At 50.4% G+C, this 23,298-nt stretch overlaps 1 protein-coding gene across 2 annotated transcripts in view; it reads right to left on the bottom strand.

The window, feature by feature from the left end:
* The window catches only part of Poc1a (POC1 centriolar protein A), a 67,379-nt gene extending 45,049 nt beyond the window's left edge, over positions 1-22,330 (bottom strand). The window contains exons 1-7 of one of the 2 annotated variants that reach the window (XM_050139599.1): positions 21,911-22,330; positions 20,291-20,375; positions 18,515-18,686; positions 18,007-18,186; positions 16,262-16,369; positions 14,759-14,874; positions 7,757-7,890 (exon numbers count right to left, since the gene is read on the bottom strand). In XM_050139599.1, coding sequence (XP_049995556.1) covers positions 7,757-7,890; positions 14,759-14,874; positions 16,262-16,369; positions 18,007-18,186; positions 18,515-18,686; positions 20,291-20,375; positions 21,911-21,928 — 813 coding nt within the window. In that variant the 5' untranslated portion in view covers positions 21,929-22,330. Of the gene's footprint in view, positions 1-7,756; positions 7,891-14,758; positions 14,875-16,261; positions 16,370-18,006; positions 18,187-18,514; positions 18,687-20,290; positions 20,376-20,942; positions 20,962-21,910 lie in introns of those variants that run through there. The other variant, XM_050139600.1, reaches the window with a different exon arrangement.
* Positions 22,331-23,298: the final 968 nt, after the last annotated feature.

The following is a 23,298-nucleotide window of genomic DNA, read 5'->3' as shown; positions in this document are numbered from 1 at the left end:
TGCCCAGAGCCCAAGCAAGCAGCCTGAGGCCGAGTGCAGCCTGTGTTCCCATCAGATTGTATCACCACGCCACCGCAGCCACCTCAGTCTATGAAAGTATAAACTATTGGGCCCGATGACAAAAATCACATGATGTGTTTCTCAGACCGTGACTATACAGAGCAGGCCCACTTACTTGGGCTGATTCTTGTGTTCTGGGGTCTTGGCTCTCAGGGTCTGGACAAGTCAGCCTCCACTGATCTTGCCCTTCACCAACATTCTAGTCTACTCTACTGCTCACTGCTTCTCAAAGGCTGAGCCAAAAAAAGTCTCTCTCTCCTGCTCCTCCTGAAGCTCTAACCCTGAGCTCTTCAGTCACTGTCAATCTTCCTGCATTTTAAATAAACTCATTTAAGGCTACAAATCTGTCTCTGAAGATTCCAGTCTGTACACTTTCTCTGTCATTCCCTTCCTAATGGTCAGTTTTGACTCAACTTCTTTAGGCCATCAGTTACTAGAAAGTGAATGAATCTAAGGTTTTCAAGCCAAGGGAACTTGGGGAGTTCCTTTCTCTAAGTGTCAGTGATCAAATACAGTATGTTCAAGCTTCATGGTGGCCTATTCCTTTCATTTGATCAATCATTCCTGGTGTGCTGGAGGCCAGCTCCAGCAGAGATGTGGCTTAGTTCTTCCATTCTGAGGCTAGGCCTACCCTGGGGCCTCCACGGGGACTCCAGAGCGTGACTTGAGCATCATCTCTTGCTGGGCCTTAGGCGGCAAAGATTCCAGCTGCACTGCACCCCCAGCAGCAGAGTGGCCTACCTGCTGGGGACCGGACCCTGTCCCTTGTCTACTCCTGACCACATCCATGCAGATGTTTCACAAGCTCAGCTAGGGCCCCCTCCTGTCCCCTAAAGGTTTTTTTTATAAGGTGTTTTATAAGGTGATTTCTTCTTTCTTCTTCTCCTTCTCCTCCTCCCCCTCCCTCTTATTCTTACTTTTTTTTTTTTTTTTTTTTTTTTTTTTTTTTTTTTTTGAGACAGGGTTTCTCTGTGTAGCCTTGGCTGTCCTAGAACTCACTTTGTAGACCAGGCTAGTTTCAAACTCACAGAGATCCACCTGCTTCTGGGATTAAAGGCGTGTGCCACCACTGCCCTGCAAGGTGATCCTTCTTAATCTGTAATGAACACTGTATACACATTGTATCTTCCCTTTCTGTCTCCTGACCCTATCATACTTGGCTGAACTCACACCCAGTCACTTCACCACGCCTCTTCTCCCTTGCCAGTTTCCAGACTCATGAGAGCTATGCTGCCGATTCTTTTCTCTACATTATTTAATTATTTAGCATGCTCGCACATGTACCATAGCACACATGTGGAAGTAAGAGGGCAACTTTCAGGAGTCAGTTCTCTCCTTTTACTATATAGTATATAGGTTCTGGGTATAAAAGTTGGATCATCAGGAGGCTGGAGAGATGGTTTGATGGTTAAGAGCACTGACTGTTGCTGTGGAATAATCTTTTTGTACAATGTAAAACTGTGTCATTCTGGTTGGTTTAATAAAATGCTAAATGGCCTATAGCTAGGTAGAATTTCTAGGCACAAAGAACGCTGGGAAGAAGAGGGGCAGAGATGCCAGGAAATGCAGAGCAAGTAGGATGGGTACTATAGAGCTGAGGTAATAGAGCCACGAAGTAGAAAATAAATAAAAAGAAATGGATTAAGTTATAAGAGTTAGAAACAAGCCTAAGCTATCAGTTGAGTTTTCATAATTAGTAAGTCTCATAATAAGTCTGTGTGTCATTATTGGGAAGCCAATGGTCCTGACAAAAAAAGTCCAACCACAGACCGCTCTTCCAGAGGACCAGAGTTCAATTTCTAGCACCCACATGGCAGCTAACAACTGTCTATAACTCCAAGATCTGACACCCTCACATTGACATACATGCAGGCAAAACACCAGTGCACATTAAGAAAAATAAGAACCCAGGTCATCAGGTTTGGCACCAAGGGCCTTTACCCACAAGCCATCTGGCCAGCTCCCTGTCCATTTCCTTTAAACACCAAGCATCAGGCAAAAAGAAGCCCGTAGTGACTCTGTTAGATTGCACGCTCTGAAACCCTAGGCAGCCTGTCCAGATCTCTGGACACTTGACAGACTCTGTGGCACCTGAATTCTGACCATGGGGCCCTAAGAGCTACACTGGCCAAAGTCCAGTATGATACCCTAACACACCATGTACCAGTGAACAAACAGGGCTGTCATCCCACACACTCCCCAGGTATGTGAAAAGGCAGAGTGGCCATCATATATATGACCAAGGGGGCCAAGAGACTTCTGGTGTGGGTGCTCTGACCTCTGACCCTGTACAGAAACAGTCTGGCACACCAGGTGTTTGTATATCCAAGTGATGAGCCACAGGGATATTACAACTCTGTGTAGGAGGTGCTGCCTGTGGAAAGCAAAGCTCTCCCTCCACCCTGACCCAGGACCCTAGTTCTTAACTCTGGATTGCTAGAGGGTGCCAGAGAGCCAGGCTGACTCTGGGTTTCTTACAATGGCACACATGAATTACTACTCTGTCCTCATGGCCCCTTACACTTCCCAGAGGAGTCCAATCAATACCAGGTAAGACCCTATTGATTATCAAATTACTCCTCAGAACAAAGCAACTAGACAAGGGCTAAGTCCTCTCAAGACACAGGGCAAAGAGACATTCCAGAAGTTTCTTCTACTGTTGCAGCCCCAGGAGAAACCCAAGCACCTAAGATTCCTTTCCTTTACTTCCCCAACCCCAGCTAGGGCCTGGCATGGCCCAAGTGCCCAGAATACATCTGTGGGTCCCTCAGAAGCCTGAGCTCCGGCCACAAGTACAGTCAGCAGCCTCTGCCCATGTCTAGGCCCATGGCAAGTGTTCCCACCCACATTAGGGTAGCTGTCTGCGCTCGCGGATGGTGTGCAGCTCAGTCACTCCACAGCGACACTCTGCAGTAACACGCATACCAACTGCACAGCCACTAATAGCAGATTTAACTCTGCCCACGGCCCACCCACCATCCTCTCCCAAATAGCTCTAGAGGATTTAAACCAAATGAGCATGGCTCAAGACTATGTTTCAGAAAATACAGAAAAATAAATCTATATTTCTAGCACCTTGCCCCCACACTTGCCACACAGATCTGTGAGGGCCCTGTTCAGGGCATGAGGCTTCAAATGACAGCTGCAGTCGGTGGGAAAGCCCTTCCCTCTCCTGCCGGTGTTCCCTGACGTAAAATGAGGGGGCGCACTGCAGCTCCTGTACAGCTCTCACTTCCCCAAATCTGCACTGCATGGGGAGAGAAGCTGGGATTCGTTCCTTCCTGCTTAACTGCCACCATAGTGGCAGGACCACCTCCACCCCCGCCCAAGCCTCAGATTCAGGGCAGGCTCCTCTCTGGAGCTGACTTGATCCACTGGCCAGAGTAGCAGCGTCCACTCAGGGCTGCATCTAGAGGCTTAATGACAGTTCATTGCCTCCCACCATTGCTGAGAGGCTCCAAGCTAAGGAGTGTTAAAGGGCTAGGACCCATGCAAGTCCAAGCCAGCAAAGAACTTTTCCAGCTCTCTGGTCTGTCAGGTCACTCAGCAATGTCTCTACAGAACCTCAGAAGAGCCAGCTTCACATGCTCCAGGTGCCAAGCAACAGGATCTGTTCCAAAGCCAGGGCCATGTGAGAATATCAGAAATCTTTATGCCTACAATAAACTTACCAATTTCTAGCCCTCCAATGGTCTGAATGTTTTTGTTCTTTCTAAAAATTCATGTTAAAGTTTAGTCCCCAGAGCAACAGTGTTCCAAAGTGTGGTCTTTAGAGGAAGCTGAGTCATTCGGCTCTGCCTTATAAGTGGGATTAAATGCTCTTTGGAAGGGCGTGGACAGAAAATTTGGCTTTTTTGCACACCTGTCATCTGCCAAGTGGGGCCGACCACGTAACACAGGGTTCCTCCCTGAAGGATGTGGCATCAAGGCGCTGCCTTGAAAGCAGAGAACAGTAACAACCCTCACCAGAGGCTAGCACCTTGATTTTAGACCACCCTGTCTCCAGCGCATGAGAAAACAACTTCCCATCTTCATAAATTTCCCAACTTGGGACATCTTTTAAATTATAGCTGTTGCTTTGAGGTGACAGCTCACTAGTAGCCCAGTTGGCCTGAATTTGTAAACCTTCTGCCTTAGCCTCCTAAATGCTGGGATTGCTACTGTGGATTACCATGCCTGGATTTGGAGCATTTTGTTATAGCAAACAAAAAGTGGACCTAAACATCCCCACTTACCCCTCAGAGTGAGCCCTTCACTACACAGTGAAAGCCCCTCAACCATAGAGTAAGTCCTTACCCCAACACAAGACCCTCCCACACAGAACAGGCCCCATGCCACACAGAGCAAATTCCTCACCCAAGAGTATGCCCCTTGACCCAGCCTTTAGCTCAACAAAGTAATTCACTCACCCAAAAGCAAGTTCTTTGCCCCACTGTGAGACCCTAAGCCTCAAAATGGGGGTATGTATTTCATATTCAGCAGGGGAGGTTGCATATACAGAAAGCCCTTTAAGTGGGCCACTGGGAAGTCTGCTCATCACACACCAGAGAATGACAAAACTGCCACGTGGTTAGACTCCTTGACTGACATTGGCCTACAACCCCACATAGCTCCAGTCCAAGAAACCCAAGGCTAACAGGGTGGTCATGACTCATCCTGGTACTTGACAAGTTACTTCATCTAGTGCCCTTGACCTAAGGAGACGCTGTTACCTCAACCCAGATAAGAACATCCTCCAAAGCACTGTGGCCCTGACCCTTTCTCCTCCTCTGTGGAGAGAACTCCCCTACAGTCTCCGCACAGCTCTCCAGCACACAACAGCCCCTCTCCCTCCTGTCAGGGTCTGCTTCCTGATGTGACCCTGAGGTTGTCCTCCCCAGGGTTTCACCTTTAGCCTGTGATCATCCTCTTCCTACACGTGTGGAAAAGGAAGCACAAGAAAGTTGCTGTCCCTCTTGTCAAATGGACTTCCTTGTGACAACTTTCTAGGGATTGCGTCTGGGGACTGCCACTAGTTGGACCTCCTAGGTTTAAGCTGGTTCTATGGGGTCTCCCTCCTAATAGACCAGATCAGGGTGCTGGGATACAGCAGCCATGAGACCTGCTGGCATCTTATCCAGACCAGTGATGCTGAACCAAGGGTGAAACCACAACTCAAATGTCAAAGACATGTGTGACAGGCAAGAGAGCGTAGCAGAAAGTATGGATGTGAGCACTTGTCTCAGCTCTGCTGTCCTGAGAAGTACACAAGCCCTCAGTGTCACCTGTTCTCAAGTGTTTTCAAATCTGCCATCCTGCTTATCTGCAGTCGGGGACCACTTACAAGCCCAAGAACTGCTAAGTCACACACAGCCGGGCGGGGCTACCAACAGCTGGGCCTCATCCCCCATCATGTCATCACCTCCTGGACAGAGTGTAAAAGCTCAAGTCACCAGAGCCCACCTGCACTTCCGGAAGATCAGACTCCATTCTTGGCCACAGCTCTCCAAAAGCACAAGGAGTTCAGTCCAGCTGGTGGGCTTTATGTCTGAACCAGCTATCCACATAAGCAAGGCTGTTTCACCTGCAACATCCTCCTCTTTGGGAAGCTGACATTGAACTTTCTCCAAACAGGGCAGAGCTGAACTGGATTGGGGTAAAAAAGGCTCTTTTTCAGGCAGCCTTGACCCCCACACGCACTCCCTTGCTTCAGCCCTGATGTTCAACTTTTCAAACCAGAAGCACTCTGTATCTTTAGTAAGCACCCAAAAGAAAGCATGCCACACAGGGTGAGGAAACTGGCTGTGGAGAACAGCACCGAGCAGCCAGCACCAGCTGAGAGAGTCAGGGGCCTCACTAACGGCCCTGAAGAGAAAGGAGGCAGACAAAGAACAAGTGTCTAGAAAGAGCAGGATTATGAGAAACATGAGCATGGAGTAGACTCTGAGCAAACCTGGCTTCCTGATCAGCCTGCAGAACCCTAAAGAAGCCAAGCCCAGGGATACCCCGAGCCTGCGGTACCCCAAAAGAAAGCTACGCATCAGAGACCTCAATAAGAGAAACTTATAAAACCTGTGGCAATCCTATTCTGTACTGAACAGGAGGCTAGAGGATGGGAAGAGGAAAACATCCAGCCTTAGATCCTGATTCTCACCTTCATCTGAGCTGTGAGAGACAGGCAGGGAGTGAGCAGGGCCTGCCCACTCTCAGCCAAGCCTCCGAGTACTTTATAGGACACATCTGTCCTTCCCAGTCTCTAACACCTCTGCCTTAACAGAGTCCTCCACAACCCAGGCTGTGAGCGCCAAAGAGTAGGACCGCAACCTTCATTTTGTGTCCCTCCTGTCTGACCCACTAAGCAGGGAGCAGGTGACAGACAGATGCAGGGAAAACAATGTCAACAGGTTTGCCTTTATGTGTTGGATAATGCACCAGAACAGTTGCCACCCATACTGAAGTGTATTTGGGCTGGGAGAGGTCCCCTCTTCAAAGGACGCTCACAAAGAGAGGGAACGTCTGACTTGGTAAGCACCTGCTTACATATTGTTTCTGAGAAGTGCTTTTGTTCTGCCCATGGAGAGCAGGAGAGGTAGCTTTCATGGGCCCTCCTGGCTAGTGGACCCAAACTGGTTACACATGATCTAATTGCTGCAATGCAAGCAATTGGCTTGCAGTCACTACACCCTAGGACACACTGCACCTGGCTGTGGTGGCCCAGGGAAGACAAGGGCTCACCACTAGACGAGAGACAGCAAACAGCTTTCAGGTCCCAAGAAAGAAGAAAAAGCTATGTCCTCACCTCTGAGCCATGGCTACAAGGCCTGCATGTGCCCCAACAGAAGATAACAGGATTCAAACATAGCTCGGGGAGCCCTAACTAAGCTAGATAACTCCAGCCTGCTGGAGGATACACAAGCTCTCTCAGGGTCCCCTTTAGCCATTGAGGACCTGACCTACTCCTTGTCCTGCCTTCCTCCAGCTTCCAGGTGGAGAAAGGACACACTTAAAATCTCTGCTCTCCACACTCTGGACATCCCACTTGCACATGGTGACTGTGTTCCAACAGAAGACACTTAGGCGACTGATCTGTTTGGCAGGAAACAGCTACATCACAACTTCCTGGCGGGGTGTACATGAGAGGCCTAGCTCCACGCCAGCTGCTGGTGAGAACTGCAGGCAGCCCAGCTCCTGTAGAAGACCCGCCAGAGAATTCAGAGGGCCTATGCTCTTTGAAGCCACTAAGAAAGCTTCTGCCCCTTTGACTCAGTGCCAAAAAATTCCTAAACAAACACGCAGATTCCCTCTCTTGCCCCAACCTCTGAAACGTCTGTCTTTGAGGTCATGGAAATCAGTACAACCCAGAACTCCAACGGTGACTAGGGTTCTAAGACGCTACTCACCCACCAAACCAAGGAGCCTAAGCTCTTTAGGGGACTGGTTCCATTCAGCCCACACCTTTCCAATCTTAGTTCCTTACTCCCTTCTCAGGCACACCAAGTTCAACCCTAGCAATCAAGTGAGGACACAAAAAAGGCCTCTACCAGCTCCTGCAGATGCCAGGCCCGTCTGCATCTCACTGTGTTGTCTAGGCTGAGATGGAACCACAGTGGGCTCCAGGGGAAGAAGACCCCTCAGAAGAACCCCCCTTAAGTGAAACCTAGCCCTGCACCTGCATCAAAGCTGTGCTTCTGCCCCACACCACGCCAGTACCTCTTACCTGGTGCCCATGGAGTGTGTAGAGCAGCCGGCCCTCCATCACGTCCAAGATCTTGAGGGTTGAGTCACTGGAGGCTGTGATGAGGTAGTTTCCCGAGGGGTGGAAGGAGAGGGCATTCACGGCTGCACTGTGTACTGGAGAAAGAACAGCCATCAGGCACTGGCTGGGAGGCCCCCAGAACACAGCTGAAGCCTGGGACAGGCAGTGAGAGTCAACAGTGCCTCAGCATCGGCCTCAGGGGGTCAGGCTAGGATGGCCACTGTTGACTGAGGTAGGGAACTCCTCACGATTTCCCAGGAAAACAGCCCCATTTATGGACGGGGACCAAGAGCAGGCAAAGAGAGACAATGAAGAAACAAACAGAATACACAAGAGATGATCCTCTACCTTTCCTATAACTCAGCAGTGAAACTGGAAGAGAACAGGCAATTATAGTGCTAAATCTGCTTTACATTCTGTTACTGCAGGGAAACCCTCGAAATACAATACAATGTGCTATCCTACAGGACAGACCTTGTGTGGGCACAGCAAGCAGAGGATGCAGACTGTCGGGAGCCAGTGGGGCTCAGGCTCCCGTCCTGGTTTTCCCAGTGGCCTGCCTTGTGACCCTGAACAGTCACTCTGACTGACCTGCAGTTTCTTCATCTGTACCATGGCACTCTTGGGGCTGCTATGAAAATGCTACCAGTTAATCTCTAACTGAACCCTCGGCCCCCAGTGCCAGCACGGGTATCCCTCTCCTTTGGGCCCTGGGCCCTTCTACCCTACCCATTTAGCAGCTCCATCCCATTCATGACTCCTTTCCCCACCACCCCTACCCAAGCCTACCACCTATTCTGGTGTCCCCCATTCTCCAAGAATCAGTCACCCCAACTTTGGTGGCTTGCCCATCTGTGAAACCTTTCACCTCTTGTTCCCAGTGGGCTAAAAGTCTCTTGCCCTGTCCCTGATCTTCAAGCTCTCCACTTAAAATCATCTCCCCTGGGAAGCTTTCTGGGGGGCCCCTTTATTTGTTCTTCCAAAACACTACACGGCTCACGCAAGTTTACCCTCTCATTATGTGCTGCGTTCAGATTCACATCTACTGTCTTCTGACATCACCTCATCAGAGACTAAGCCAAGGCCTCACCAAGAGGGACACAGAAAATGGAGAGGAAGCAGCTACTTAGGATGGTTGTTCAGAAGGAAGCCCCTGAGGCTACACAGCCCTTCTCTAAGGCTGAAGGCATGTTGTGTACGGAGCTCACAGAGATGGACAGAGCTATGTGGTCCCCATGAGGAAGGAGCAACATCATAGCCAACACATGGATCTGCTATTCACTACCACTAATCTGCTGAAGAAACCAGTAGAGCTGAGATAACCACGACCTTGATGGGCTGGCACTGCCACAAATAAAGAGGCTCTCACCTGGGCTCCAAGAGGATGCAGGAACCTCTGCAAGGCCCTCAGCAGAGCCCATAAGGATTACAGGAAGCCTCTTAGATGCTAACCACATTGGTGTACTGATGTGTTGGGGAGTGTGGAGACATGTTCCCAAGCACACTTAGGGGAGACAGCCAAGGCTTTATGTAACCTGGTATTTATATCTGAACAACACATTCTACTGACACAAGCCTGGAGAAGATCTGAAGGTTTCTCCAGCCCACTCCTGGAGAGAACAGAGACCCCTCAGCCTGCCTTGGAAGGAAAGCCACCAAGTGCCACCTAAGACAAAGAAGCAGAAGTACAGCCAATGGCAGAAAAGTGGGACATGGTGAGGCATGCTCAGGGAGTCCTGGGCTTCCCCTGAACCTCAGTCTGTGTGGACACAACTATGGCCTCCCCTCTGGTCAGGCCTACCAGAGAGAGAAAACTGGGTTAAGAGAAAGAGCAACAGAAGCCCCACCCCATTCCAAATGCCAGGGTACACAATATCTACAGTCACTACCCCCAAGAAGGGCTGAGCCTTCTTTGTCAGGCTTTGGGGGACATCCCTATTCCCCACTTGCTCTCCTGCCTCATCTGCTGGCCACAGTCTCCCCCACTCTGCTTCTAATCAAGCCCGACCTTACGAGCTATCCCTGCCCCACAAAGGGGTGAGTCTCCCCCTCACAATGCCTTGAGCAGTGACCATCCAAGAACAATCTACTTTTCATGAAGTCCTGTGCAATGGCAGCTATCAGGGACAACACAGACTATCATTGAGAGCTGTAAGCTCCTGGCTGTGATCTAGAGAGGGAACTGTAATTCAGTGCCAGAGATGCATAGCAGCAAGCTTCTATAGGCCACCAGGAGCCAATGGGTCCTACAGCCCCATCCCTAAACACCAGGAAATGGCTTTAAATTGTGGGCAGCAGATAACCTGAAGAGAGACTTATATTTACACAGTCCTTCTGCCTATACTGTTTTGTGTACAGGAAGAAGGCTTTGGCAAACCTGGGCCTGATGGGAGTACAGAGAGGCCAAGGGGTCCAGAGAATGCCCGTGTGCTGGGCAGGATGAAACCTTCTGAAGTAGACAGTGCCAGGGTTGAGTTCCATTTCCACATCCTCGGAAGTGCTGCTCACTTCCAAGTGTCCAGCATGGCTGGACTAGTGTTTCCAGTGACTCACCGGCCTCTGGACTTCCAGGAAACTTTGTCTATACCTGCAAGGACCCCTCTTCAGAAAGTTCACATAAATGGCCACTTTAGGATGGTAGGAAACAGTGAGGTAGGTTAGCCAGCATTGCTCCTGATCAATACATTCAATCTCAAAACACCAAGTAGGGCCAGAGAAATAACAAGGTGCTTGGAGAGCTAGCTCAGCAGTTAAGAATGCACTGCTTTTGTAGAGGAACTGAGTTCGGTTCCCAGCATCCACGTCAGGCAGCTTACAACAACTTACAACTCCAATTCCAAGGGATCCAACTTCCTATTCTGGCCTTTGCTGGCACCAGGACACACACACACACATACACACACACACACAATTTTTTAAATCAAAAAACAAACAAACAAACAACAAGAAAGCAAAAAAGCCTTCACGAACCAGATTGAGGGATAGGGCTTGGTGACAGCATGCTTGACATCCTAGGTTCACTCCCTAGCACAAGTTAAAAACATAAAACAAGCCGGGCGATAGTGGCGCACGCCTTTAATCCCAGCACTCGGGAGGCAGAGGCAGGCAGATCTCTGTGAGTTCGAGACCAGCCTGGTCTACAGAGCTAGTTCCAGGGTTCCAGGACAGGCTCCAAAGCCACAGAAACCCTGTTTCGAAAAAACAAACAAACAAAAAAAATACAAAACAAAACAAAAACCCAAAAAACAAAAAACATAAAAAAAGGGGCAGAAAGGATGGCTCAGCAGTTAAAAGGATTAGCTGCTCTTCTGAAGGACCCTGGTTCGAGTCCTAGCACCCTTATAGCTGCTCACAACAATTTGTAACTCCAGTCCTAGGGGTCCAGTGCTCTCTTCTCTTTGGGCAAAACACATACTTGACACACAGACATACACATAGGCAAAACACCCATACCATATATATGAAAACAAAGAAAGCTTAAACAAACACCTCTTGAGTAGGTAGGGGTGCCGAGATGTTCTTAGGAACCAGTGACCAGAGAACTCAGGACTAAGAATTTCAACTGAAGCTCCTGGAAATGACAAAGACTAGCTTGCTTAAAGCCAGCTAGGAAAACCACCCTTGGCCAGCTGGTGATGCACGCCTTTAAACCCAGCACTCAGGAGGCAGAGGCAGGCAGATTTGTGAGTCTGAGGTCAACTTAGTCTGCAGAGTGAGTTCTAGGACCACCGAGTCTACACAGAGAAACCCTGTCTTGAAAAACAAACAAACAAACAAACAAACACAAGAGAGAGAGAGAGAGAGAGAGAGAGAGAGAGAGAGAGAGAGAGAGAGAGAGAGAGCTCTCTCCCAGGAACCCTGTGAATAAAACACTAGTGGGAACGATGGGCAGATTCCCAGGCCCTTTCTACTGAAGAGCTAGATTTGCCTTCCAGCTGCGTGACTGTAGGCACGCCATAAACTCTCTGTGGGTGAAGGGGGAGTGCCTGTGTCTTGCTAGTCACCCAGTGCTCCTGGATCATGGACCTGCACATGCCTGTAAAACCACAAAGCAGATTCTGGGTTCTGGGATGGCGGGGGCTGCTGCTCAGATGTTTGAACAGTCTTAACGTGGGCTCTGAGCATATGGCACTTACCCCACCTCCATGGGAACTGGCACTCCCAGGGCTCCACCAACCCATACTGAATTGGGAAATCAGAACTGCTCCTTGCAGTGATAGGCCAGAGCCAAGAAACTCCTTGCCTGGGAGGACAGTCAGTCAGCCTTAGGTAAACAGCGGTGGTTTATGCTGTAGCTGAAAGCCCAAGTGAGCTTTACTCCAACAACCCAGCCAAGCGCAGGAAGCACGGCCATGGCGGCTGGACGCACACTGCAGGAGCACCAACCACACTCTTACAAGAGCCCATCGTCCTCTCAAATGAGAAAGCTACTTAGAAGTGTCTGGCAACCACCAGTGTCACCAGGGAAGACATTTGGAAATCACTGTCCTTGAAATATCTCACCTGGCTTCCTTAGGGATCTGGGACAGAGAGAGATCAGAGGTTTGCCACCACAGTGCTGAGAGGCCTTTCTGAGCAATCAGCCTCCACACAGATCTATGGGCACACTGAAGACGTGTGAGCCTCCCAAGCACTGTTTTAGCCACAGGGCTCTCTGGGAAGGCCCTAGACTTGAGCAGATCTCTCCAGAGCCTGGTGTCAGAAGGTAGAGTGAGAGCTGTTTCTCCTGCCCCTACCCAGGCTAAGGGGTGAGTTTGCCTCATGTGAACACCCACCAGGTGCCACGGCCTTCTGTAGGAAGCACAAGAGAAGATGGCTGTGTTTATAGACTGCACGGAGTCCACAAGGCTCCAACACACACCAGGACAGCTGAGAAATATGCCCCTGAAGCCTTGCTGAGGAGTTCCATCCCAAGAGGCAAGGACAGCAGCAAGTGCCCACTGAAAGCTTTCCGGGGAACCTGTGGGTGACAAGCACTCTGGTCCACTTGGAACCCGGCCTTGATGCTCACCCAGGTCCACACACCTTCTAGCTCTGCTAGCACTGAGCTGTCCTTCTGCCCATGACCAAGCCCACTCCCCCACCTCCTCTGTATTGTTCCATCTCCTGAGAGTTCATTCTCCTTCTGGCTCTGCCTTCCCCCAGCTATGTCATGGTCTGGTTGCTTTGGAGACCTTTTCTCTTCAGTGGTCCTCCAATCATAAGGGCCCAGAATATGGCACTGGCCCTTCTCATGTCCTAGATCCCGGGGCCCAGCTGGCCCCTCCACCACCAGAGCATCAGCTCCTGCCTCTACTCACTGCACATAAGCAGTCCCCTTGGCCTGACCCCTCTGCACTGGACATCCATGCACCAGTGGCCAGGGTCTGTCAACCACACACCCTAGACTCTCACTCTATATTTGTCCTCTCAAATGACCTCATCCATTTGCTCCTTACCTGTCATGCCCCAGAGTTGCCAGCCACGAGTATTTGGAACCTCAGATTTAAAGGTGGCATTCAAGATTCTTCCAATGAGTACATGCGGCTATAACTCATGAACACCAGGTCTAGGCTCCTGATCCACCGGGAGAGTGGGACTCCTCCAGAGACAGCTAGAAATGCTCTCCTCCCAGTGTAAGGAGTGTGGCAGGCACCACACCAAGCATGAACTACAACACCTCTACATACGCTCATCAGCTTCCCACCTCGTGCCGGAGGTCCTATTCTCTATCCCCCTTCACAGGACACGGCCTGCACCCCTGGCCACTGCACGCCATTGTCACTTTCCTGCCTCACCTCCACCAGTCAGTGTGGGGCCCAGTCTCCCACCCTGCACCTTCACTTAGGCCTGGCCAGAACAGAAAACAGTGTAGGGCCCACCCCTCTCAGGCGGAAGACTGAGCCCACCGCTGCTCTGCTCTAGAAGCCTCTGAAAGAACATCAAGGGCTGATGCCTAGGCGCTCTGAATAGGAGAGACCTGGTTCTTGCGGCTAAGGCCTGCCACCTGGTGGTGGCGCAGTGTACTGTATGTCCAGGCAGACCACTGGGAGCAGCAGCAGCTCTGTCACAGCTGCCATGTTGTCACAGCCACTTTCCATTCTTTTTGTTTTGTTTTTTCTGTGTAACAGCCCTGGCTGTCCAGGAACCTGCTTTGTAGACCAGGCTGGCCTCGAACTCACAGAGATCCTCCTGCCTCTGCCCCCACAAGTACTGGAATTTAAGGCATGTGCCACCACCGCCCAGCACACTTTCCATTTTTAACATAAACTCAAGCCCTGTTTCACCACCTGCAAGACAACCCTATCATTGTCCCAGGATAATGATAAAGAGTCAACTGCCGCCCAGTGTCACACAGCTGGGAATGATGAAGCTCGCTACAGAATCCACACTTTTCCCCTTTCCAGGTCTACTCACCTCAGTGACCCAAGTGCTTATGGGGATATTGGGTAGAGAGTGCTAAAGACTGAGCTCCAAACCAGTGTCAACTCCCTGCTGCTTTGCCATCCAAAGGTGACAATAAGGGGCCATGGCCCTGGGCCTGGAAGCAGAGCCTGGCCCCAGCTAAGGTCTACCTTCTACATGGTTCATAACTCTAGGCAGACTGGTGGACGAGAACTGAGGCCAAGGTCCCACCAGTGACCTCTTGAGCAGCCCTGGAAAGTCATCTCTGTCATAGGGAGAAATGAGCAGTGGGAGGCTCTCAAGAAGTACCCTCATGGACAGTCCTAGACAGAAACCCACTGAAGACTCCTCAGCTGAGTGTGTAAGTTTCTGCTACCTCATAGCAGGGTACCTCGTGATCAACATCCCAAGCTAAGATAGCTGCTCCGCCAACTATTCACCCTGGCTAACCCAACAGCCACAAGATGCCTCCCGACTCAGGGCTGGCCTTGGGCCTGTTTGATCATTGCGGCAATGAACCAAATGCCCGCATGGTCTCACCGCAGCTCCTTGCAGCCTAGGTTACTGTTTACCACTCACGCTGATAGTGCTGCAGCAGCCGGTGGGTCCGCACATCCCACACCTTCACTGTGTTGTCCATGCCAGCAGCGGCGATGCAGGTACCGCTGGGGTGGAAGTCCACATAGGTGACAAAACTGGAAGACAGGGACAGTCACATAGTGTAAGAGGTCTTCCTTGGTTAGGATGGACACAGAAGTGTCCTGTCCCTTTTCGTTTGTTCACAGGGCTCCCTCAACCTGGAACATGCTTCTTTACCAGGTGGCAAAGAAAGACCAAGAAGGAGGGCTGGAGAGGTTGCTCAGCAGTTAAGAGCACTGGCTGTTCTTCCAGAAAGACCAAGAAGGAGGTGACACCCCACAACCCCAGTTCCTCTGCCTTGTCCACTCAGGGACCACTACTTTCCCTCCCTCCCTTCCGCCCTCCCTCCCCCCCCCCCCCCCCCCCCTCCCTCCCTCCCTCCCTCCCTCCCTCCCTCCCTCCCTCTATTCCTTCTCTCCTTATGTTTTTGAGACAGCAGCTCACTATTCACTATAGTCCAGACTCACCTTTCCACTCCCTTCCTCAATACTGAGATTACAAGTGTATGGAACCATGTCCAGCCTACTACTGAGCTCTAAGTACAAGTAAAAACAGCAATTTTCAGTCCAACAAGTCAGCCAAGTTGCTCTGGGGTTCCTTTTGCCAGGGCTGGCTCCAAGACGACAGGCCCTGCCAACTGAGGCACAGGTGGGAAGGTCCACCAGGCTACGAGGACTACAATCCATCTCTCACTACAAGACAGGCTGAGAGCCTGCAATGCACGATCTGTGATACTCAGGCACTCCAGAGGGGCCCCTGCCTGTGAGCCCCAGCTTAAGGAATGAGGACCAAAGCTGAAGCCCACTTACACACTTAGAAAATCTAAATCCGGGGCTGGAGAGATGGCTCAGAGGTTAAGAGAACTGACTGCTGTTCCGGAGGTCCTGAGTTCAATTCCCAGCAACCACATGATGGCTCACACCCATCTATAATGAGATCTGGTGCCCAGAACACTATATACATAATACATAAATTTTAAAAAAAGAAAAGAAAATCTAAATCCCTGCTCAGATGCAGGCCACTCCCATTCTCCATGTATGATGTGACAGAGAACAAAGAGCCACTGACGGCTGCAAGAATGGAGGCTTTCCTTCCTAAATCATTACCCTGGGGACACTAAGTTTAACATGCAGGTTAGGGAGCTGATTCAATGCTCTGAGAGACACAATAGAATTTTGAGAACTTAGAAACTATAGAGGGAAAAAGAGGCCAAATTATTGCATGACCTTAGGTGAAGTGTTTCTGCTATCCATGGGGTGGGGACTGGGCTTAACTGTCCACCCACAAAGAAAAAGGTTCAAAGCTCATACAAAAAAGCAAGCCAGCCAAAGAGCAGCAAGCAGGGCTACCACATGCGCAGTCCCAGGCCCCAAAGGCCACTGGGCCTTCTGTCTTGACCTGTGCAGGAGCACCTGCAAACTGAGGATGACCATAGGGACTCACCCGCCATGCTCACAGTAAGAGTGGACACACTCCCGGCTAGTCTTGTCCCACAGTTTCACAGTTTTGTCATCACTGGCAGACACGATGAGCCGTCCATCAGGGGAAAACCTAAGTTAAGTACAGAATAAGTCACATGACTAACAGACTCTTTGACTATCACACCGTGTTCTCTATAGCCATCTCTCCCAGCATGCTGTTACCTGATCCAGGAATTTTTTGGGCATTTTGGGATTCTTGTGTTATTGTTATTTTGACATAGGGTCTCACTATATGGCCCTGGCTGGCCTGCAACACTCTATATGTAGATCAGGCTGGCCTCAAACTGTGGCAATCCTCCTGTCTCTCCTGAGACTATAGGTGTGCACCACTAGACCCAGCTACCTGAACCAGGAACTACCTAGGGTTACATGCGCTGCTCTGTAGGAGAGACCCAGCCAATCACCTTACTTGTAGGGCGGGGTCACCCGAGGATATTTTTTACTTATAAAGATTGCGGGCACACTCCAGCCTCCGGGCCGCCCCCTCTGCTTTCCTGTTCTCCGCTGGAACCTCTGGTGCTGTAAGTCTATTTTCCCAATTAAAGCTGTATATATTTATTACAATTTCTGTCTGCATTCATTTACGCCGGTACACTGCTCTAAGACCTTCAGTGATCCTGGGCAAGTGGCTTCCCTCTCTGTGAGATCCATCCTTTCCAGTGCCCGCAGTAATCACGCAGTAGCACACTGCATAGAATACCCAGAAGGCACATGGCCTGTAGCGATACACAACTGGTCTAGTTTGATGTATGGAGGAGATCACGAGTCCCACATCAGTACATTAGCAAAACACAGTGGGCCAACAAAAACACATGGAGGTCTGGGAGCTACCATCAAAGTACTACTGTGGATATCATACCCCACTTTGTTTACTTGACCCCTGCCCTCCTCTGTTCTTATGTCCTTGACCATAAGACCTCTCAGAATAGGGCCTTCCCAGAAAAATAGTTCTGTTCTAGGGAATAAGTAACTTCCATGGTATCCACAGAGGAAGACAGCTCAATGGTCCCTAACCTCTGACTTTCATGGTTTCTTTGCGTTCTGGTCACCATAACCCCCTCTTCCGGAGCAGAGGTATGACATGAGAAAGCTCTGTTGAAAGAAGCTGAAGAAGCCACAGGCAGGCAAATCTGTGTCTGCCACGTCACAGCACTGCCTCCCACACCAAAGCTAGAGCAAGCCCCACCTAGCAGCTCTAGAGCACAATTAAGTTCTGAGGAAGTAGGCGAACCCGAGTGCCAGAGAAATGTGGGCTCAGGCCCCAGCTCCACCACGTACCCACTGCAGGCCCCAGGGCAAGAGACTGTTCTGTTCTGAGCCTGTTTCTTTTTCTGCAAAATGAGAACGATGCTACCCAGATAGCAGAACCGTCCAAAGGAACAAGGAGCCACTGCACGGTGGTACTGACAGGAGCTTGCTGCTGCTGCTGTTACTGCTGTTGTCCTGGGAGTACTCAGCACTCCTGACAGAGGGTCACAGCTGACTAAGAGGTATCACACATTCACACATGAACTCAGTGAAGCTCCTGACCAGTTCAGTGTAGCAACCACAGCTGTTGACACATTACAGATTAGGAAATCAAGACTCAGGGATACATTAAAGGGAAGCTGTGTAACTTGCCCAAGGTTACAGGCTGACACCCAAGGGTTCCTCTCTGTCCCCTACCACCCCGACGCCCTCCAGGTTCTCCACTCAGACAATGCTCACTTGGCACAGCGGACCCAGTTGATGTGCTGGCTCAGGGAAAACAGGAATCTCTGGCGATGAGTTGACCACACCTTGACTGTCTTGTCATCAGAGGCTGTCACAAGCGACTGACCATCACTGCAGAAGTGGACACTCCTCACTGTGGCCGTGTGTGCACGAAACACGGTTGATTCACCTTTGCTATGAGGACAGACACCCAGACTCAGAAGATTCACAGCAGTGACACGAGGACCTACAAGTGCACCAGAGCTCTCTACCTCTCCAGGCCTCACTGTCCCGGGGCCCCCGAAAGGCAAGAGCCTCTCCACCAGAAACAAAGCGCTTCTCCCCATCTCTACCCTTACGTGAGTCCTTCCAGCTTAAGCAGACAGCCCCAGCTGAAGCCCTCTGTTGGCATCTAAGGTCACATGTCCCAGTGACCAGCTCAAAGCCAGGAAAGGACCTAAGGAGGGACAACTCTTATACCAGGTCCCTCAACGCTGTTAGTCCCTTGAGGTCCATAACTCACACATTGGGTACCCAGATGCGAACAGTCTTGTCTCGGGAGCCTGAGGCAAGCAGGTGTCCCGACGGGGAGAAGTTCACACAAGTCACAGCATCCTTGTGGCCCGTGAAGCGGTAGGCACGTGACTGGGGCTTCATGTGCCAGATCATGAGGCATGAGTCCATGGAGCCGCTGGCTAAGGAGAGTAACAAGATGTTTCTCAGACCTCAAGAACCTTGGGTACCCACCTCACTGCTGGGATACAGGAGGCCCAGCTCCACCTTCACAAGCATCTCCAACAGGGCAAAAAGGATCCCATTGGGATGGAAAGGTTGCCAGCTATGGCCCGGCAGTTCTCCATGCAGCAGGCCAACACAGGAACCACACTGACAGACCATTCACACGCCATTCTGTATTGCAACCCAGGGTCCTATGAATTCATCCCTGTGGGGTTGCCCATGGATACTCTGAGAACACAGGGGCCCAGTCCTCCTAACGCTCAGAAGCCAGTTAGATATAGAAGACATTTTCTATTCAAAGGGCCAACTTGGGGCTGGAGAGATAGCTCAGTGATTAACTATGTCCTCTTCTGGACTCTGGGGGCACCAGGCACATGTGTGGTGCACAGATATACATGCAGATAAAACAATCACATAAATAAAATGAGCCAATCTAAAAATAAAAACAAAACAAAGAACCTAACTTAGTAAGAAGCCTAAGGAGGAACAGACAAAAAAAAAAAAAATAGCTTCAGTTCCCTCTTTGTTTAGAGCAAACCAACAGCCTCTGGCAGGGAAACTCAGCAATAAGATAAGGAGGCAAGCCTAACCTACGGGAAAAGAAACCTGCAGTCAGGAAAGCTGTTTAGGAACCCTGGTGTGTACAAGGAAGGGGCAGTGGTATGGAGCTGGGAGCTGGGCCTTGTTAAATATCTTTCTCACTAGCAGGTCTCTGTAACAAGAAAATGTGTCATATTACTGTGGGCAATCAAATGAAGACTCAGGAAAAGGAGCCAGTTTGGGGTCCACACCCCAGAGCAGACCCAAGAAGTAGCCAGGATGCACAGGGGAAAACCTAGACCCTGTACTCTCAAAGGATGCATGACCAGCATGCACACAGCCTGCGTGGGTCTGCACCAAGTTCTCTGCATATATACTATATGCTTCCAATTTAATGCCATTATGGGACTCCTGAGTGTGCAGAACAAGTGTTTCTTTGACTCTTGTGCCTTCTTCTTGGGCTCTTTTCCTTGTTTGCTTGTTTTGTCCAACTCAGATGTGATAGTTTTTGTTTATCTTATTATATTTTATTATTATTCCTTAGAAGCCTGGTTCTTCCCCCCCCCCCTTTTTTTTGTTTTTTTGTGACAGGGTTTCTCTGTAGCTTTGGAGCCTCTCTACCCTCGAACTCGCGGAGATCTGCCTGCCTCTGCCTCCCGAGTGCTGGGATTAAAGGCGTGCACCACCACCCAGCAAGGGACTCTGAGGAGTAGAGGGAGGGAAACAGCAATCATATATATTTTGTGAGAAAAAGAATCTTTCCAATAAAAGGAAAAAGATTAAACTAAACAAAGGCTGCATGACCCTGACAAGGCTCCTAACCTTTCTGGGTGTTACACTCTATTCACGCACAATGGAGCTTACAGAGTTTAGTAAGTCCAGTGTTCAGAAAGCTAACACATTAGAAGCAAGACAAAGGACTAAACAAAACAGCATGTCTTTGCTGTACTCTGGCGTCCCCACACCAATCCTTCTAAGTTTAGAATCTAGAACCTGAGACAAGATAGATGCCTTCACTTACCCAGCTGCTTTGTGTTGAGACTGAAGTCCACGCAGGTAACTGCATCTCGGTGGCCCTTAAAGTGACTCTCCAGTGAGGGGTCCTCCTGGGGGAGAGCAAGGTCAAGTGGGTAAAAGACTTCTTTGGGACTAAGACTCTTCCTATAACCAGATGTTAAAAATTCTCAAGTGGTTTTTTTGTTTTGTCTTTTGATTTTCCGAGGCAGGGTTTCTCTGTGTAGCTCTGGCTGTCCTGGAACTCACTCTGTAGACCAGGTTGGCCTCAAACTCACAGATATTCACCTGCCTCTACCTCCCGAGTGCTGAGATTAAAGGCGTGCGCCACCACTGCCCGGCCCCTCAAGTGTTTTTATACCTTGTATATAAGGAACCCTAAGAAATCCACTAAAAGCTGTTAGAATAAAGGAGTGCCGTACGGAAAGGGACACAGTCTACAAACACACCCATCAACAGATGAATAAACAAATCACAACAAATAAACCACGTGTGGGTCGAGCACGGGGCCACTTATCTTTAATCCCAGCACTCGGGAGGCAGGAGCAGGCAACTCTCTGTGAGTTCTAGGCCAGCCTGGTCTACAGAGCGAGTTCCAGGATGGCCATGGCTGTATACAAGACTTAGGAGTTATGCAGAGTTAAGGTATCTCCTTCCACCTCAAACATCAAAAACTTCAGAAGCCCATTTTAGGAGCTCCAAGGAACCCAGCTTGGGAAAGGACATTCCTACGGCACGGCATAGCAGAGCCACCGTTACTCCGTGAAGCTCCGTGAAGCGGTACCCAAAACAAAGGTGAGGCCCAGTGCCCAGCTCCACCCCCAACACACCTGCAGGGCCACGCCTTTTAACAGATGGAGTGGTAGTTCAGGGGGAGGGCTCTCACAAAGCAGCAAGTGAACATTCGGCCTCATCTGAACCTCTTGGAAAAATAAGGACAAAGCAGTGTCTATCCTAGGCTCAGCGGGCAGAAAGGTCCAGCCCTGATCAGTGGGACCCCCTTCCCGATGCCCTCTTCCCTGAGTCGTTCATCCTGCATGTGGGCCTCCCCTCCCCTAAAACCAGCATGTTGTTATGGATGTCAACATATGATCAGATTGGTAATCAAAATTCTAGGTTCCATTTTTGCCCAAGTCTTCAGGTGCACCGGGGCCATCGGCTACCACCTCGTCAGAGCACCAGGCACTTTGGATGCAAACTTTTATTTAAAAGGCCAATTTGGAGTTTTCTGGACTGGGAAAGGGGTCAGGTCTGGCCTAGGTCATACTGCAGGTCTCCGACACCTCAGGCATTCCAATGGCCTACTGCTTCAGCCTGTTAGAAAGGATGTTGCTTCCAAGAAGACATCAAGAAGAGGACAGGACGACGAGGCTCACACTGGTCCCAGGCCACGACAAGGCTCGGGCCTTGCTTGTGTCTTCATCGCTAAATCGTAAATCCCAGAAACAGGGGCTTGGTTGTTCGCCAGAGTGGTCCAGCATCTAGTCTGGCACTTGGGACGCTGGGCCAATGCCAGACCCACCCCGTAACCTTAGATGGGGAGGCAACCCCAGAACCCCGCGTCACCACCCGCCCCTCTCGTGGCCATTGCTCCAGTCAGCCAGGCGCCCACTCTCCAGAGACTTACCGGGCTGGGAGCGGCCATGGCGGGGCTGGCGGGGCTGGCGGGGCTGACAGGACCAGAAGCACCTCAAAAGCCCGAGGTAGCTGCGCCGGCAGTTGTGCCTGTTCAGTTTCCGCGCCCCCAATCGCCGCCAATAGCAACGCCGGTGGCGTCGCCGCGTCCCGCCCACCGCAATTAAAGGAGAAGAGTCCTAGGTTTTTGACCGCCGACCGGAAGTGGGCCTGCTCCACAGTCGTCACGCTCTCTTTCTCCAACTCCACAGATGAGTTAACCCGGCGAGCAGCCAAAAGCCTCCGTTCGCAGTCACACCTTCCTTCTGAGAACTTAAAAAACCCTAGCTAAAGGTTTAGGCCCTACGGTTCATCGCCTAGCTCAGGTAATAGAGCGCGTAGCCTTCCGGGAAATGAAGTTCTACATAGCTCTTACCCTACAGTCTTAATAAAAGTAGAACTACATTTCCCGAGACGCCCCGGGGCGGGCGGAGCTTTACCATTAGGAGTGGCGGCCTTAAGAATCCCGGAAAGAGAATACTGGTGGTGGTGTTTGGTGCTGCCTTAAAGCTTCCGCCTAAGGCTCCATTGAGAACCAGTTATTTGCCCCTCGGGACCTCGGAATGGTTCGTGCCTCCGAGGGCTCCTAAATGTCTATTTAAAAGAGCTGGAGCCACTCGGAATCACAACCATGGAGTAGAGAGATCTGTGTTCAATTCTTAATTTTCTCATGGTTTTACTGGGTGACCTCAGGAAAAGCGTGTCTGCTCCGAGGACAGTCTCTCCATTTGTCTTAAAAGTGACTGTGGTTGCAGCCCGGCCTCCTTCACATATTCTGTGTCTAAAAGAAGTCCATGTATTCCCATCACTGGATAGTCTGGGGAGAATCTTGGATTCGCGCGACGTAATCTTACCCTACCTTAAAAAAAGAAAAAGAAAAAAAAAAAAAAAAGTTAAACTACGCAGTCCTGGGCCTGACCAGCAGAGGCCGTCCTTTTTCACTTTCTGCAGTGAAAGCCGAGAAGGCCCTGAGTGACCTTTTTTCTACTTGACTTCCTATGGGAATCTTCCCTACGTGCACCTGACCAGAACTGGATGTTTTGTAAGATTCGAGAACCTTCTATCGCCTCTCCTGGGCAGGCCAACTTGTCCGTACTCCAACACTGATTAGGATCTGGCAGTGTCCTGAGGTTTCAACACACATGTCTAGGCTTGAGACTGTGTCCCTAAATCTGCAGGGACAGTAAACTCAGAAACTGGCGTGTCGACGAGTGTATTTGGACTCATTGGTTAAGAGTGTAAACGGCTCTCCCAGGGGACACAAGTTCTATTCCCAGCACCCAACTGTCTGTGACTCCAGATCCAAGGCAATTCAACACCTCAGGTCTCCTGGGGCACCTG

The sequence above is a fragment of the Alexandromys fortis genome, unplaced genomic scaffold (assembly GCF_014885135.2).
Source record: "Alexandromys fortis isolate MF-2015 unplaced genomic scaffold, M_Fortis_MF-2015_v1.1 scaffold_36, whole genome shotgun sequence".
Lineage (NCBI taxonomy): Eukaryota > Metazoa > Chordata > Mammalia > Rodentia > Cricetidae > Alexandromys > Alexandromys fortis.
The sequence above is the reverse complement of the archived record's forward strand: the minus strand, read 5'-3'. Positions and strand labels throughout refer to the sequence as shown.